This window comes from Tursiops truncatus, chromosome 4 (genome assembly GCF_011762595.2).
Source record: "Tursiops truncatus isolate mTurTru1 chromosome 4, mTurTru1.mat.Y, whole genome shotgun sequence".
NCBI classification, from domain to species: Eukaryota; Metazoa; Chordata; class Mammalia; order Artiodactyla; family Delphinidae; genus Tursiops; species Tursiops truncatus.
Window position 1 is genome coordinate 137,959,685 of NC_047037.1, and position 18,384 is coordinate 137,978,068.

An 18,384-nucleotide genomic window follows, 5' to 3' on the forward strand; every position below is an offset into this window, starting at 1 on the left:
ATCCAGTTGAATGGTATAGATAAAATCCTATTACACTAAAATTTTCTGTGGGACAAAATGATTTAAATTGCATTAACTAATTCCTTTTTATTTTTTTTAATTCCTTTTTAATGTAGTGATGAAAGTACTTATACTGACAACTTAGGAACCTAGTAATACCAACTCTTAAGACATTTGTAATCCAAAATAAGGGAAAAGTTAAGATTCTACAGAAGAAACTATAATTAGCCTTTTAAAAATGCTTTAAGGAAATATGAACTATGTCCAGAGGGGAGAGAATACAGGAATAAGTTATACTGTATAAGCAACTTCAACTTGATAAAGCTGTTATCTCTGAAGACTTAGACCATAAAATGGGAATTTCATAAAAACAATCTGAGGAAGACAGAAGAATGACAGTGGTGAACTTTTTAAAATATAATAATAGATACATGTAAGTCAGTGTTAATTTTATTACTGAGAACTTAGTAAATTATAAAGTGTTTTATTGTCCTTGAGAAAATCACAAACAGTTTTTAGAAATATATACAGGATAATTCAGGGTTAGAGAGAAGTCCAATTTATGTATTAGGGTACAAGCTTAAAATTTTTGGAGGATACTGCTCTAAAAATACATCTGTGATCGTGTCATTTACTACTAACAAATCAGTATAATCCCAAAAGTCCTACTGTCCTAGATGGTCTTGGGTCAGCCACAGGTGTTGGAACAGTCACTGAGTGCTAGAGGCATTGTTGCTTTTCTGTAAATGATTCCCTATTTGGGTATGGTAAAAACTTCACTAGTAGAGTGAAAATTTACATCTTTAATAGTGCTCCATCACAGTTTACCTAGATGACCACTTTAAATTATAACTCAGAGATCACTATGTATTCTGATATAGTCTGTAGTGAATAGAAACCTAGATATAGACATTACAGTTCTGATTCAGAGCAGCAATCTCTAGTTTCTGTATTTTAAGGATCATTCATATTCCAATTATGATACTTCATGATACAAAATTGTATTCCTAAATCCAAAATAAACTTCATATCACTGCTACAGAAGCATAAACAATTTTAATCTTATCAGCATTTCAATTGGGAGTATTAGAAACAAATTTGATACTGGAAAAATATAAAAGAATGTCTGAATCAAAATGAAAATATGCTAGCCTATTTCATATACTTTAAGTACAGACATTATTGGTCACTGTGATTGGTGGATAAATCAAATCCCTATAAAGGGGAAACATTTTAGTTGCAAGTCATACCCTCTGTCCTGCAAGCCTCTTATCAGAGCAGATATGAGATGTTCTTTCTTCATTCTCTCCTTCATTGATAGGCAGTGAAATGACCAAAACTCAGGAGGCAAATAGCATTTACTGATATTCCTTACAGCGTAAATTTCCAGAAAGTCTCTTTAGAGAAGGGCTATAGAGTAGTGTTTTCTGTAACTCGCTGGGTTTAACATTTTTCTAGGGGGAGTTGGTAACACTGAGAAGTCAATGTCTGTAGTATGGCAGTGTCAGGTCAAGGGACTGTCAGAAATAATTCTGTAACCAAGAGCTGTTCTCTGTTAGTTTGGTCACTTCTGTGGTTGAACACATGAACTTAAGTCTTTAATTCATTCAATGATGGGTACATAGAACCTTGTTTTGTTTTGCATCTACAGCTAATCTGACTCTAGTTTTCTTTCATCTCTAGGAGCAATTAATTGGTAACAGTCATATAATGATTCTCACAAGAGTTGTGATGGCTACTGCAACTTTTTTTCTAAAAATCTGATAAAGACTATATGAAGTATGAATTCAGGGATCTTACATTTATCTGCTTAATGAATTTTTTCAGAGAGATCTTAACATCATTTCAGACTAACATAGGCAGGATAAGAAGATATCAGAAGTAAATACTGGCTTTTCCATCTACTTTATTAGTTACGAATGAAAAGCAGCAGGGCCACACAGTCCAACGGCAGCCCCTTTGCAAGAACATCTGACTCCCTCCAGTTTCCCCTGGCTCACAACGAACTGTAGCCCTGCATTCTGCCTACATGAGAAGAAATCACAAATGAATAAAGGTTGGAGAGTTGCTTAAGACAAGAGGTAAAGATGAGCTGCAATGGAAATTGACTGGATGTTGCAGACCTCACAGACTTAACCAGCTAGAAGGCTCGTAGTAGTTTAAAAAAAAAAAAAAAAAAGCCTTTGCTTATAATTATGATGACTTAAATTTATTATACTCTACTACTTCAGTTGTCTAAAAAATTTGTTCCTAGGTGTCAATGCTGACTCAGTCGTGGTAACGAGCTAATTTAGAAAAAGTTAAAGTAGAGCTCTCATGTGGGAGTGAAAAATTAAAGATGTGCCTTTCTGACAAGCTCCACTAAAATGGTAGAATTTTACAGATGAACTGAATATGTCCATACAGTCCAAGGACTAAGGGTGGATCAAAACTTAGGAAATCAACTTCAACCTATTAAAAATTAAAGATTCCTTTAACATTTAACCACTGATTGAAAAAGGTAATAATTTCTATATAATTTTCCTTGTGGAACCAACAGTAAGTAGGGCTGGCTGCTGCAGTCCACATAGTCTGTGCGATCTCATTTCAATTTTCAGAATGCCTCTTTCTCTTTACAGTCCTAATTCCCATTAAAGATTTTAATAAATGATAAAACTTACCTTAAAATTAATGTAAAAACTAAGGTGTGACCAGACAATATGCTGTAGCACTGATAATTAAATTCAATGAAATGATCGGTCTTGACAAATAGTCTGTAGCGACTTGCATGCTGCCAAAGATAGAGCCTGCAAATCTGTAGGACTCAAATGCTGTGAGTGCCCCCACCCCTCCTCCCTCCATCAAATCCATAAAGGCAATCTTTGAAGAGATACCAAGTAAGAGTCTTGATATTCTTCTACCAAATTAACAACACATTAGGAACCAGTTTGGCAGATTATGAGTGATTGGTAAAAATTTCTCTTAACTTTGAGAATTCCCATGTATCCTTAGGCAACATATACAATTTTAAGAAACAGCTATAAAAACTTTTCTTAAAATGTGAGAAAACACAACACAGCCCTCACCATTATACTTTTCACACTTCAGTTCTTTCCATTAAATTCACAATTTGAGCTATAAGTAGGATTAGCATTTACAAATCAAGTTGGACTAGATTCTTCCAAAATGCTCCATTTTCTCCCTAGCTTTGACAAATGTATTTGAGCTGGTATGTGTGTTCCCGAATACTAGAATAAGAGACAGTCTTATTCTGTTAGGTTGCAAATTTCTTAGGGTTTCTGCTTTATTATTCCCTGATACCCACAGCAGAAGTTGAGAGATATAACTTAAATAATTAACAGGCGGAAAGTTCTTCTACAATGAAGGTGCTTTGTTAAACTCCATCATACTAGAATAAGTGAACTATAATTTCTATACAATGTACGTACTAAAGGATTTGATGACAACCACAAGATACCTGATAAAGTAAATATACTGACTTAGTATCAATGAAAAGAGTGGAGATGGCATTTCAGCTCTAAAAAGGCAGGCAAAAAAACCTTTTCTAGCCATTTAAATATTACTCAAAAAACGAGTACAACTGAGTAGAAAGGAAAACCAAAAATATTGTATGCACCTTTAACAATGTTCTTGCAATCTACTGATATACAAACCTCTCATTTTTTTCAGGTAACACAAATTCAATTTGTACTGACAGGAGAGATTAATAAAATCCTTTCATTTTAGTTTTTAATACCATACAGTGAAGTTAATAAATTCTGTGTTCTGATTATTCTAAAGAAAAAAAGGCTGGAAGAGGGACAGGGAACACAGTATGGACCCAACATTACTCTAAATAACAATTTTTACTTAAGAAGTCATCAAGCAATGGAGTGTGAAGGATTCAGTGACGTGTCTTATTTTTGGACAGTAGTTACCTTCAGATGGCATGTTTATTGGTTTACGTCTCCTTTTCCCATTTGCACTTCTAGGTTTTGAAGAGCCTTTTCCTAAAACATAAGTTATTTCCCCCCATTCTCTTATTATAAAACTAATTTATTTTTTAGGTACAACTCTTAACTATCTAGAAGAAACTTTTTTGTTGTAACTTAGAAGCTGTGAGTAAATAAATGCTTTATCATTCTTTCAAGGATTACTAAATTGACAAAGGGTTTAATCCCTAAAATAAAGGGAGAATGATTACCCTAGGAATTATCTGAAAATGGGATAAACTTTTCCTTTTATTCAGAAGTTACTACACATTGTCAGTATACCCTTTTTAAATAAGCAGGAAGTGGGGGAAAAAAAGCTTTTTTAAACCTCACCTTTTTTTTTTAACGTCTGAAATCTTTTTGTCTTAATATGCTTGGTAAAATTAGTCTTTCAAAGGAATCAAAAATCAAATCTAAATACACCTCAAACCTTTTTTTTTTTAACCATAAATGAATAAAATCATAGGACTTTGGACATAAACAACCACAGTAGTCTTTTTTTCATATACATCATTAAGTTACTTCAAGTGCAACTGAAAGCTATAGCACTTACTTCTGGATCAGTTCACATTCACTTTGTAACCTTTTGTCTTTTTTCACAAGAAAAATACAAACTGATCCCAAACATATTAAAGTACATCTGTGCATTAAATCCCTGCTCATTTCACATAAAGTAGAAAAAAAGTCAAACATGTTCTAGTGCTCAATGTAAACATTTTGAACTATTAATTATTTATTAATTTTCCTTAAAGGTACTTAGCAGTGTGTGTCACATATTCAAAGTTAACCTTAGGAATAGCACCGTGACCAAAAAAACCCATAAAAATGATTCTTTCTATAATCCCTTAGTTTTACTTCAGAACTTGAGAAGCTACCATTGTCAACCATGCTTTCAAAGTCACCAGGCCAATTTTTGGGGGGGTTTGTTTGTTTGTTTTTCAGATGAAACCAAAATACTGCTTCTACACACAAAGGCCTAACCATTTTGGACAAAATGAACAATTATGAACGGTTGACCAGCCAATCAATTCAGTTAATTCAGTCCAAAAGATAAGACTAGTTCTATTGATGAAGCCTAAATGGTCAAAGTATCATTTTACCAAAAGAACTGATGTATTTATGAATATATTCCATATTTATTTATGGATTTTTTTGGTACCTTTTTCCAGGTGATGGTAAACATGGAGTTATAACCCTGAGAATAGATATAAAACAGAGAAGCTTAAGAAGAGTTAAAATAAATTAATGGATACGACATCTATCACCATTTCTTAAAATTAAGGAAGAGCATGCCATTAATTTTTTTCAGGTCAGTAGTCAAGGACAATTACCCTGACTCAATCTGTTAACAATACAGTTAACACGAGCTTTGAGAAGAAAAGCATCATAGTTTTGAAGTGGTGATAGCTCTCTCAACAACCAAAGGAGAGGTAGGTATACCACCTACCTCAGTTGGTAATGTCTAAGAACATCCTTCCCCTTATACCAGAGTAGAAAGAGAAAGTACCTTCTACCATGTCAACTGGAAAAGATAACTAAAAAGTAGCAACACTTAAGAACACTCTAACACTGATACCAGAGTCTGATGCTTTTCCTTATCTGCCACCTTAAGGATACACAGGAGAAAAGGGTTAATTTTGTCTGAAACCAAACACAGTTAGGGCCAATAAATAACAAAGGGTGGGAGTACTGTAACATACCCCTTTAGCTACGAAATATGTAAACCACTTGAATCAAGTCCATCTTCAGGCACAAACAAGCTAGGAATGGCCACCTATACTGTTTGGAGTAGCACAACCTATCAAGTAAAAATATTTGGCTCGAAAATAAGTGTACTATGGTATTTGATGATGTAAAAGTTACGCTTTAAGTGGATTTCAAAATTATTTTCCAACAACACATGACAGTTTCTTAGATTTAAACTAGAGGTCACTAATAAAGATACTTAGTTGCACCAGCAAAGAATGCTTGGGATTGCACATGGCAGCAGTAGACTAAAAGAGATGGAGAATGACATTTAACTATTTTCCTATATAAATGAGATTTGTGATTGCACTCTTAACAAAAATCAACTCTACAATTTCAAGAGATGGGGGGAAATTACACATAATTTACTCTTTTAGCCCTGTACACTCTATTAAAGAACACACTTTATCTAAATCTAAGGCACACAAACTCCTCTATTTCACAGAGTAAGACTATGGAAGACCAAGATTTTGGTTAAATTCCGTACATGGAAACCAGGAGATCTTGGAAAGACAAATTATATAGCATTTTGTTAGTGCACAATTTAAAAGAAAATGCTAGTACTATGGTCTGGCCTTAGAGGTTTATAATGCACAAACGTTAAAAAAAATAATAATTTACCAGCACTTTATAAATTCAAGTTTATAAAATATAATGGATGATATTTTCCTTAAAAATAAAGAAAAAGAGAAAGACCCAACAGGGCTTTGAAACAAAAATTGGAAACCATTTCAATGAAAATGACCAATCTGGTATAATGCATTCTACTCAAGTAGCCAGGGAAAGAAAAAAGTGGTAGGTACCTTGCCTACTAATCATGGTTACCCCTCCCACAATTGTTATGTCAGTATGCACAGAATATTTATGAAGAATCTGTAAACAAAGGTCACATGAAATTCATACTACAATAGGACTGGGATTAGAAACTACCACCTCTTGACGAATTCTGAAAATAACTGTATGACAATTGCTACCATGAAAGTAATGCTCATTGGTTTTGATAACCAGAATGTCTAGTGTTTAACGTATTTCAAACTCTTGCTATATGTAAATACTGTCAAAGTAGATCTGCCCCCAAAATGAAGCATATTTTGGCACCTGTGCTGAATGCTGCTACAAAGGCAAGCAAGTGCAAATAAAAATAACAGTCATGATTTAGTCACATTCATAACTTTTCATAGAAAAATATAAATATATTCCCTGAATTGTAGGACAAAAAATAATTTCAACAGCCAGCTTTCACTATAAATTCCAGTCCATTCCCTCTTTAAATGAACTGGTTTTCCCTCAAGGTCATAAGGTGCAATCATCAAAATCTAACACATTTTCTAAGCTTCTGTCGTCATCCCCATCATGGTATCTCACGGTCCTCCTACCCTGATTTCTCGTCTTTATTTTTGAACGCCGAAGAACTCTTTTAGATTTTGCATAGTCCACATCCTCCCAGTCATTATCATCCACGTTTAACCTAGGACGTTTGCTTTGTCTTTGTCGTCTCACGGTTTTAGATACGTTAGCTGTAAAAGTTTTACCTTTTCTAACTACTTTTGCTTTTCCTTTCATTTTCCTCTTTTTGGTTTTTGTATCATCAGTAAAGTCAGCATCTGATTCAGGGGCAGACCCCAAATCTGAATCAGATTTGGGACTAGTGTCAGGTCCACACTTTGAGCTCCCTGTTGTTTCAGAAGCTTTCACATTTTCCAATTCAGGATGCAGTCTCTTCCTTTTCATTTCTGCCATCTCGGCTGCTTCCTGCGAATCCCGCATCACTTTTGTCTTACTGAAAGGAGCCTTCCCATAGGTCCTGAGTCTTCTGCCATTCCACCTGCGTAGCCCATAATTCAGTTCCTCTTCAAAGTTATTCTCTGCAGTAGCCTTTTGCACCGGAGTTGACTCAGAAGAACATTTTCTACCAGTCTCGTTCCCTGGAATATGGCTTTTTGAATCTTCCTCCGAAGACCCAATCAAGGAATTCTTTGTTTTAGAAGGTGCAACATTTGTTTTGTGACTACTAGTATGCCTGTTCTTGTGTCTTGAATTCAACATACCTTCAGAGTCTGAGTCTTCATTTAAAGACTGATTAATACTTTTTGTACTACCGTCTGAGTCGGCTTCAGGTGGCTTCCCTTCACAGCCATATTGTTCGTTTGGCACGTCACAGTTTACATCTCCCTCAGAATCACTCACTACCTTCTTAGCTGTGGTACATGCAAAATGGAGGGACTTTTTCCTTCCCTTTTTGCTTCTAGTACACACATTTTCTAAACCGACGTCTTCCACATCACTCATTAGCTTGATCCTAGTAGCAGCGGTGGTGGCACATCTTCGAGGAACTCTTAGGAGACCCGTTTTGGCTTTTGATGCTTTCTTAACCACCTTCGAACTGCTGTCTGAGTCACTGGAACAGACCCTCTTCCTGGCAACTTTTCTGCTTTGTCCATGGTCTTGTGATGCAGAGTCTAAAAATTAAAGAGTACTCTTTTAATCTTTAATAGAAGATTAAGTCTAAAGGAATTAAATGTTCAACATTTTAAACAACTGAAGTCCGAGATTCTTTCTAACTTGGAAAGAGGGTGGCGGTGAATGGGTTGGGCTTTTACTACTTTAGAACAGTGACTTTTTCAGCCTCAGCACCATCCACAAGTATAACATACTCCCATCAATAACATCCCATGCCTTTCTGTCTATATACACAAAGCACCTGACACTAGAGTATTTTATTTACATGAATACAAACTGCACTCTCTTCATCACTGCACTAAAGTATGCAAACTCATCACTCTCAGCCTCCCTGAAACTTCTTAACTTCACAGGTTCCATCACACACTACAGTTAGTCTTAGCTTTAGATGCCTCTTGCTCTTTAATACTTTTCAATCTCCATTTACCAGGACAATCTTAATTCAGAAAGTTATCTAAATTCTCCATGCTCCAGAGTTATTATCAGTAAAATGGACATAATAATAATAATAGTACTTATCTCATAAAAGATATGAAGACTAAACTGGTTCATAAATAAATGTAAAGCACTTAGAAAAACTTCCTGATAAGAAATAGCTTGGTAACTTGGTAACTGTTCTTAGCTGCTATTATTATTTTTTTTTGTTTGTTATTTTGTTTTGTGGTACGCGGGCCTCTCACTGTTGTGGCCTCTCCCGTTGTGGAGCACAGTCTCCGGACGCGCAGGCTCAGCGGCCAGGGCTCATGGGCCCAGCCGCTCCGTGGCATGTGGGGTCCTCCCAGACCGGGGCACAAACCCGTGTCCCCCGCATCGGCAGGCAGACTCTCAACCACTGTGCCACCAGGGAAGCTCCTGCTATTATTATTATTACTTATCACATTCCTTTCAACCCTTTTCTTTCCTCTCCTCAAACTATTATCACCAACAGCTTATAAATGTGCCGGCCTCTGCTTTTCTTAAGCCCATAGCCAATACAATATCCCCATTCCATTATAAGAACTGAAATCTCTATTAAAAACAGCTATGAGGCTTCCCTGGTGGCGCAGTGGTTGAGAGTCCGCCTGCTGATGCAGGGGACATGGGTTCGTGCCCTGGTCCGGGAAGATCCCGTATGCTGCAGAGCGGCTGGGCCCGTGGGCCATGGCCGCTAAGCCTGCGCATCCGGAGCCTGTGCTCCGCAACGGAAGAGGCCGCAACAGTGAGAGGCCCGCGTACCACAAAAAAAAAAAAAAGACAAAAAGAGAAAAAAAACAGCTATGGCCAAGGCTTCCTGTTACATAAGCAAAACTAAACAGGTGGCAAAGAAAAGTTTTATGGGGGGAAAAGACATGTATGCTATAAAAAAAAAAGGACAGTGAGAAAAATCAGTGAACCAAGGTTAAATGTTTTGAATTACCTTTCATAAAATTGTTTGGTTTTTCTTTTGTTTTCTTGTCATCATCTGAATCCAGATCAGTTTCAGATACATGATCTGAAAAACACTGGGACCCAGCAATAGGTTCACACTTCACATTCCCTGAACTCGGGTTAATTTCCATTTTATGACATCTACCGTCTTCTCCATCTTCTGCTTCAGATTCAGAGTCCTCTGAATCACTGAAGATTTTTGCTTTTTTAAGGAAAGCAGCATTCTTGCGACCTGTGTTGTACCTCCTACCACCATATTTTCTTGGTTCAGAATTTGCTTCCTCCTCTTCCTCTGAGATGCTTTCTGCCTTAGGTTTCTGCGAAGATGTTGATGGGCCAGCAGTTCTGTTACGTCCATTATCTGAATCATGACTTTTAGAGTCTTCCTCAGAAGACTCTATCTTAAGAAATTTTGTTTTAGAAGTTGCTGCAGTTTGGGACTTGCAACCATTAGCATGCCAATTTTTCCGGGCTACCCGCAAATCACTTTCTGACTCTGAATCTCCATTTTCAGTATTCTGGGCAGCATGAGAACTGGACAGTGGTGATGGTTGATTTTGATCTTTTAGCTCCTCTTCTTCAAGTTCTGACTTTAAGCTCTGGTCATCCTCAGAATTATGTAATAACTTTTTTCTAGCTACAGCAGAAGCATTGCGGTGAGGCAGCTTACGGCCAGAACAGACGCTTTCAGAGCTAGAATTCTCCTCTACGTCACTCATTAACTTTATCTTATTGGCAGCCACAGCAGCACACTTTCGTAGCACTTTTCGGTTACTTCCAGCTCTGGCTTTTAGACTTTCACCAGTCTCCAAAAAATTGTTATCAGAGTCACTTAAATAGACTCTCTTTCTAGTGGCTCTTCTACCACATCCATTTTCTAAAGAAACTGGACCTAAAAATAAAGTAACAGTAAAATTAGAGAGGTCTTCCTTATTTCAACGTTTTTAAATGACTTCATTTTAGTACTGATGTTCCTTATTTTTTTAATGCCAAAACAAGTTTACCTTTCTAAATTTAAAAAGTTTAAAGGACAGAACAGAGAGTCCAGAAATAAACCCATGCATATATGGTCAGATAATTTACGACAAAGGAGCCAAGAATATAAAAATGGTAAGGGACAGTCTTTTCAATAAATGGTGTTGGGAAACTAGACAGCCACATGCAAAAGAATGAAACTAGACTACTATCTTATACCATACACAAAAATTAACTCAAAGTGGATTAAAGAATGTAAGACCTGAAATCATACTACTAGAAGAAAACATGGGTAGAAAAATCCTTGACATCATTCTTGGCAATGATTTTTTAGATCTGACTCCAAAAGCAAAAGCAACAAAAGCAAAAATAAACAAGACTACATCAAACTAAAAAGCAAAGGAAATCATCAACAAAATGAAATGGCAACATACTGAATGGGAGAAGATATTTGCAAATCATATACCTAATCAGGGGTTAATATCCAGAACTCATACAACTCAATAGCAAAAAAACAAACAATCCAATTTAAAAATGAGCAGAGAATCTGAAGAGGCATTTTTCCATAAGAGGCATACAGATGTCCAACAAGCACATGAAAAGATGCTCAACATCACTGATCATTAGGGAAATGCAAATCAAAACCACAGTGAGATATCATTTCACACCTTTTAGAACAGCTATCATCAGAAAGACAAGAAATAACAAGTGTTGGTGAGGATGTGAAGGAGAGGGAGCCCCTGTGCACGGCTGGTGGGAAAGTAAATTGGTGCAGCCACTATAGAAAACAGTATCGAGGTTCCTCAAAAAATTACAAATAGAAATATTATATGATCCAACAATTCCACTTCTGGCTGTTTATCCAAAGAAAACAAAAACATGAATGTGAAAAGATATGTGCACCCCCATGCTCACTGCAGCATTATTCACAATAGCCAAGATACGGAAACAACCTAAGTGTTCGATAATGGATGAATGGATAAAAAAGGTACACACCCACACGAATACTTCTCAGCCATAAAAAAGAATGGACTCTTGCCATGTGCGACAACACAGATGGACCTTGAGGGTATTATGCTAAGTGAAGTAAGACAGACAGAGAAAGACAAATACCCTATGATCTCACTTATGTGTGGAATCTACAAAAACAAAACAAAAAACAAGCTCATAGATACAGAGAACAGACTGGTGGTTGCCTGAGGGTAGGGTGCATAGGGAGTGAGTGAAATGGGTGAATGGAGTCAAAAGGTACAAACTTCCAGTTATAAAATAAATAAGTTATGAAGATATAATGTACAGCATGGCAAGTATCGTTAATAATACTGTATTGCATATTTGAAAGTTGCTAAGACTAAATCTTAAAAGTCCTCATCACAAGAAAAAAGAAAATTTTGTGACTATGTATGGTGACGCACAGTAACCATTCTGTAAAGTACACAAATGTCAAATCATTACATTGTACACCTGAAATTAATATAATGTTATATGTCAATTATACCTCAAGAAAAAAAAAAGCCTAAAGGACATGTAATCATGTGCAGATGCATTAAGTCAGTAAACCATCCAGGACTTGCCTGGTGGTGCAGTGGTTAAGAATCCACCGGCCAATGCAGGCGACACGGGTTCGATCCCTGGTCCAGGAAGATCCCACATGCTGCAGAGCAACTAAGCCCGTGTGCCACAACTACCAAGCCTGCACTCTAGAGCCCGCGTGCCGCAACTGCTGAGCCCAAGCGCCGCATATACTGAAGCCTGCACGCCTAGAGCCCGTGCTCCCTGCAACAAGAGAAGCCACCGCAATGAGAAGCCCATGCACCGCAACGAAGAGTAGCCCCCACTCGCCAAAACTAGAGAAAGCCCACGTGCAGCAACAAAGACCCAATGCAGTCAAAAAATAAATAAAAATTTAAATTAAAAAAAAAATGTTTTTAAGTAAATAAATAAATAAACCATCCAATATTTAGCTTTTGAATTCTCTTGATATACATTTCTCCAAAGTACCACTGAGCCTCTTCTCACCAGTTTTTCTTTTAGCGGCTCTGGTTCTGGTCATCCTGCTCCTGGCCAGCCCACTACGTAAGGAGGATTCACGAGCTCCTGAACTCTCTTTGCTTTCCTCTGAACTATTTGAAGCTGAAGATGATGAAGAGGTACCTAAGGAATCTTCCATTTCACTTTCTAAGAAAAATGAAGCATCAACAGTTCATTACATATATTCTCCTATCTTTACACACAAGCAGTTATTTTGTAACAATAGACTAAAAGCAGATTCTTAAAATACTCTGAAAAGGAGAGTATATTTTTTAAAACCGTTCCAAAGAATAGCTGATAACATTTTGGTATTAAAAGGTACATAATCAGCATCTGAAATCAAGTTTGTTCTCTTATTTCTGAAAGTAACATGTTAATACTGGTTTGGATTCAGAAAATACAATTTATATATTTTATAAACAAGCTTTCATTAAAAATTTAATTAGCTCCACTATCTTCTTCCTTCTGTTATGAGACAGGTATTTCCTATAGAAAAGACAATCATTTCAAGTCCAGTATTTCAGTAGGCTTTCAGGTCTCTTTCTAGTAGCCCTTCCTAACAGCATAGTTGTACCATACAGGCTTCCAAGCTCAAGAAAGAGCATTTCAACACACACACACACACACAAAAGGTAGAAAAGGTGTGAGATGAATAATTTAAATAGTACAGGTCATTTCCCCCCACCATAATACTTAATGAGTATATGCACAAGTGTAGGCACAAGATAGGAAACCAAATTTCCTGCTCCTTCATCCAGGCTCAGTTCTTGCATGCCTATCACAAAATAAATATTGCATCAAAATGAGTGGGAACATACTGCTGAAAGACAAAATTCTGCTCCATATTACAACCCAACTCTACGTCAAAGAACAGAGTGGCTGTTAGAGGGGTATCAGTCACCAAATCGTGTTCCTTCCTTTGAAATTGCTCTGCAGTTTGCCCACTCTGCCTGCTCCTACTGTATCCCACTTCCCATCATGTTGACTATGTTTCCAGATTCTTCTCCTTCCCCACATATCACTGCCAAACTGATTAATCTTCCTGAAACAGAATTCGTCATGTGATTCCTTCACAACAAGGGACCCTATTAAGTAATCCAAACTTTTCTGCAAGACTTGCCAGTCTCTAAAATTTGGCTGCATTTTACCTGTTTGATCCTACTATTTTAAATCACAACAGTAATCATTATACCATCATCACAAGTCACCAAAATCACTCAGAGCAATATGCAAGTATGTACACACCATGGCCTCATTCGCACAATGCTAACAAAGGGTCAGCGTCAGCTACAGTTATACCACCAAATAGTAATAAAATAAACAGTTTAGAATTTACTAGGTCATCAGCTTTAAACTTACATGATTACCAAGTCCTTTTTTTAATTTAAAGAAATTTTTAAATGTCAAATTTTGCACAAACAGTGGTACTTATATCACATTATTTAAAACCTGAATGATTCAAATTTGCTTAAAATGTGGCTGCACCACTTGCAAAGAACAGTATTTATCAAATATAATCTAATTATTCCATGTATTACTTAAATCTCTTCTGTTAAATTTAAGTTCCTTGAATGTCAAGGTCATGTCTTACTTCTTTATTCTCTCCTCTAAACCCACAGTAACTACCAATGTTACAAACGTGAGTGCTCAACAGGTGAATATATAACATTCCATTTCTCACCAGATAATGTAGAGCCATTTGTTAGAGTGACAGGTGTATTTCTCCTCATTCTTTCTGATGATGCCGCTGAATCTGAAGAATCACCAGAAGTAACACCCGAAGAGACACTAGCACTTGTCTTGTGGCTTGTAGAATAAGCTGCCCTACTTGAGGTAGACTGGACAGGAGAACCTACCAACTCAGGAATTACTTTTGCCTGAGATTTTAAGCGCTTCTGCTTGATATTTCTGGTCAAAGAAAAAATAAAACAATATTTAACAAAACAGAGGATGCCTAAATAAAGTGTATTATTACTTAACCTGAGAATAACTTTATGATCAAGACATTAAAATATTCATTATTAACATCTTATTCTAGCATGGATTACTGTTCTCTTTAAACCTGACATCATTTTATTCCAAATTTGAGTAATGAACAAATGATCCAAGTAAACAGAATTACAGAAAATCATGCTGAATACCTTAGATTCTTTGGATTAAATGCTAAGAGGAGCCAACATTTATGTAATACAGGCATTCATTCATATTACAAATTTTTTTAAAGTTGTATCTGCAATAGAGCTTGTGATGTGATGTGATTTTGACTGACTGACTGATTTTTGGCTGCACCACGGCTTGCGGGATTCTCAGTTCCCTGACCAGGGACTGAACCCAGGCCACACCAGTGAAAGCCTGGAATCCTAACCACTTGGCCACCAAGGAACTGCCCATATTACAAATTTGAGTCTCAATACGACAACATTCCCTCTAGGCTCCTACTTATATATTCCTAAAGACAGTATAAAATTAGGAGAAACTGACAAAACCTGAAGAGAAAGAACAGAGAGGCAAAAAAGAGAACAAGCTAGTTTTTTTCTGAGACCAATCTGTTTACATCTAAGGGCCAATTCACCAAAATTGGCCCCTGAGCCATGGATTATGGTGAAAAACAGTGGAAGTTTAAGATAAGACAATCTTTGGGTTTAAATTACAGATCTGAGTAATATTCATGTTTTTTAAAGATAATCCTTTAAAACAAAAGGATTTGGTTTTGTTTTCCTTTAAAACAAAAAGACAAAGGAGCTTTTAGGAGCTTAAAGATAACCACAATTAATCAACTATACTTCAATTTTTAAAAAACACAGTTCTTTTAAGCAGTTATTGTTTATCATAATCAAGAAAATTCAAGTTTCCAAATGTAAACAGACCAGGTTTAAAGACAAGTAGTCTTTCAGTTTCCATGTGTTAAATCCAATCTGTCAGCTACAAATGGGAGGGGGACAAATGACTGTAAAACGTAACATCTTGGTTTCCTCCTTTTATTAAAAAATAAAAATAAAAAAAGGAAAACTCAAACTTGTTATGTCAAAATTTTAACTTCCATTAATATCAGCTGAAGGGTAATACAAAAAGAAATAATTATATGCTTATATACTTATCATAAGTATATACATATTTATTTATTTATTTTTGCGGTACGCGGGCCTCTCACTGTTGTGGTCTCTCCCGTTGCGGAGCATAGGCTCTGGACGCGCAGGCTCAGTGGCTATGGCCCACGGGCCCAGCTGCTCTGCGGCATGTGGGATCTTCCCAGACCGGGGCACGAACCCGTGTCCCCTGCATTGGCAGGCGGGCTCTCAACCACAGCGCAACCAGGGAAGCCCATAAACTTGATTTTTAACAGTAGACAAGGTGATAGTAGCTCAAGAGTGAAAACTTTTCCTTTTCATCCTATCCTTTATGAAGAAAAAAAATGCAGAAGGCCTCAGAGACCTTTGGGAGACCATTAAACATACCAACATATGGGAGCCCCAAAGGAGACAAAAGGAGCAGAACAAAGTATCTGAAGAAATAATGGCTGAAAACCACCCAAATCTGATGAAAAACATTATACATCCACAAAGCTCGACAAATTTCAATAAGGATAAACGGAAAGAAATCCACACCTACAGTCATTTGCAAGATGAAGACAAAAAGAAAATCTTGAAAGCACCAAGAGAAAACTCCATATGCACAAGGAAGGGAACCTCAGTAAGATTAATAGCTGACTTCTCATCAGAAACACTGGAGGTCAGCAGGCAGTAAGATGATATATTCAAAGTGCTAAAAGAAAAACACTGCCAACTAAACTAGTCTTAAATAATAAAAGTGAAATTAAGACATTCCCAGATAAACAAAGATTAAGGGAATTCACTGCTCGCATGTCTGCCTTACAAGAAATATTAAAGGACTTCAGGTTGAAAAGAAAGGACACCAGAGGGTAACTCAAATCTATAAAAAGAAATAAAAGACCACTGGGAAAGATAATTACATAAGTAAACATAAATAACAGTATAAGTAATTTGTTTATTCTTATCTGATTTAAAAGACAACTTCATAAAACAACCTATAAAGATATAAACTGTATGACAGTAACAGCACAAATAAGAAGGGGAAGGGAGCTAAACTAGAACAGAATTCTTATATCTATGGGAATTAAATAGTATTAACCTGAAGTAGATTGTTTTCAATTGAGATGCATGGTGTAATCCCAAGAACAACCATGAGGAAATCCATCAAGGGTATAGCGCACATTCAAAATGTACATGATGGGTTTCCCTGGTGGCGCAGTGGTTGAGAATCTGCCTGCCAATGCAGGGGACGTGGGTTTGATCCCTGGTCCGGGAAGATCCCACATACCATGAAGCAACCAAGCCCGTGAGCCACAACTACTGAGCCTGTGCTCTAGAGCCCACGAACCACAACTACTGAGCCTGTGTGCTGCAACTACTGAAGCCCGCGCACCTAGAGCCCGTGCTCCGCAACAAGAGAAGCCACCACAGTGAGAAGCCTGCGCACCACAACCAAGAGTAGCCCCCGATCGCCACACTAGAGGAAGCCCACGTGCAGCAACAAAGACCCAATGCAGCCAAAACTAAATAAATAAAATAAATTTATAAAAAAAAAAGTACATAAAAACAAACTAAACACTGAAAAACTCAATTTCCATATTTCTACATGTCAAAATATCTATAAATTTGATAGTAATGTAAGCTACATAGTCATAAATGGCAAAATATAAATTAATATTAATTTACTATAAAGAGAATAAATCCTTCATTTTATATTTCTTCTCTACAACTAATCCCCAGTGAAAATAGAGTGCATTACATCTAACTGGCATTTTCCCTTACACGATCAAATGCTCAATAGCCATACAGAGTAATCATTTTATCCTCTGCATTAAAAACAAAAATTCTTATGCAGAAGACAAGAAATATTTTGAATAATCCTTAGTAAGATTTAGTTGATGCTTTTCATTAAATGCTTACAAATGTATATAATTAAAAATTAATGCAACAGCTCTATATGCAGAGAATGCTTTCAAGCCATAAAAAACAATGACTATTCTTTAGTGAATATACTGTAAAATGATTAAGAATTTTTAGCTTAATAAAATCAAAGAGGTATCACAACCTGAAATTTTTAAAAACTGCACACAAAGACTGCAATAACCAATTTACCTGATACTTTTGTTAGACTGATTGACACGGTTACAATTTTGCCGTCTCTTGAACCTCTGGCTTCTTCGAAGTTTTTCACTGAATTTTTGACCAATCTTAAAATCAGAAGAGATTTTCTTCATTTTTTCTTCAAATAAGGCAGACAATCTCAACGTCATACTGTAAATCTGCAAGGACATGAAAGCAAAACTAGTACTATAAAATATCTTTTAAAATATTTTTACAAGTAAAATTATAGTCATTGAGGCTACTTGTAATCTATTATATCACTGTTATAGATAAATGACTGTTCCTTACTTCATTTCCCATCGCTTCCCTGCAAGGACAGTGGAAGTATCAAATACACACTTCTCCGATGAAAAGAAAGTAATTTTAAATCAATCAACCCTAGGGTTGTATCTAGGATTTATGTCTGTATGTCAATGGTTCTCAACTGGTTTTTTCCACATCTACCTGTACAAATCCCCAAAACGCCTCCTTCTCCCAAACGTAGATAGGAAGTTGGTTGTTGTTTTTTTTTTTTTTTTTTTTTTTTTTGCGGTACGCGGGCCTCTCACTGTTGTCACCTCTCCCGTCGCGGATCACAGGCTCCAGATGCGCAGGCTCAGCGGCCATGGCTCATGGGCCCAGCC

The 18,384-nt window shown here is 36.6% G+C and overlaps 1 protein-coding gene across 3 annotated transcripts in view; it reads right to left on the reverse strand.

Moving 5' to 3' along the window:
* Positions 1-432: 432 nt before the first annotated feature.
* Positions 433-18,384, reverse strand: part of BRWD1 (bromodomain and WD repeat domain containing 1) — a 121,320-nt gene continuing 103,368 nt past the window's right edge. For all 3 annotated transcript variants that reach the window (XM_019922387.3, XM_019922386.3, XM_073804514.1), the window contains 5 exons: positions 17,753-17,919; positions 14,272-14,498; positions 12,579-12,737; positions 9,574-10,476; positions 433-8,176 (listed from right to left, as the gene is read on the reverse strand). In XM_019922387.3, coding sequence (XP_019777946.1) covers positions 7,011-8,176; positions 9,574-10,476; positions 12,579-12,737; positions 14,272-14,498; positions 17,753-17,919 — 2,622 coding nt within the window. In that variant the 3' untranslated portion in view covers positions 433-7,010. The remainder of the gene's footprint in view (positions 8,177-9,573; positions 10,477-12,578; positions 12,738-14,271; positions 14,499-17,752; positions 17,920-18,384) is intronic.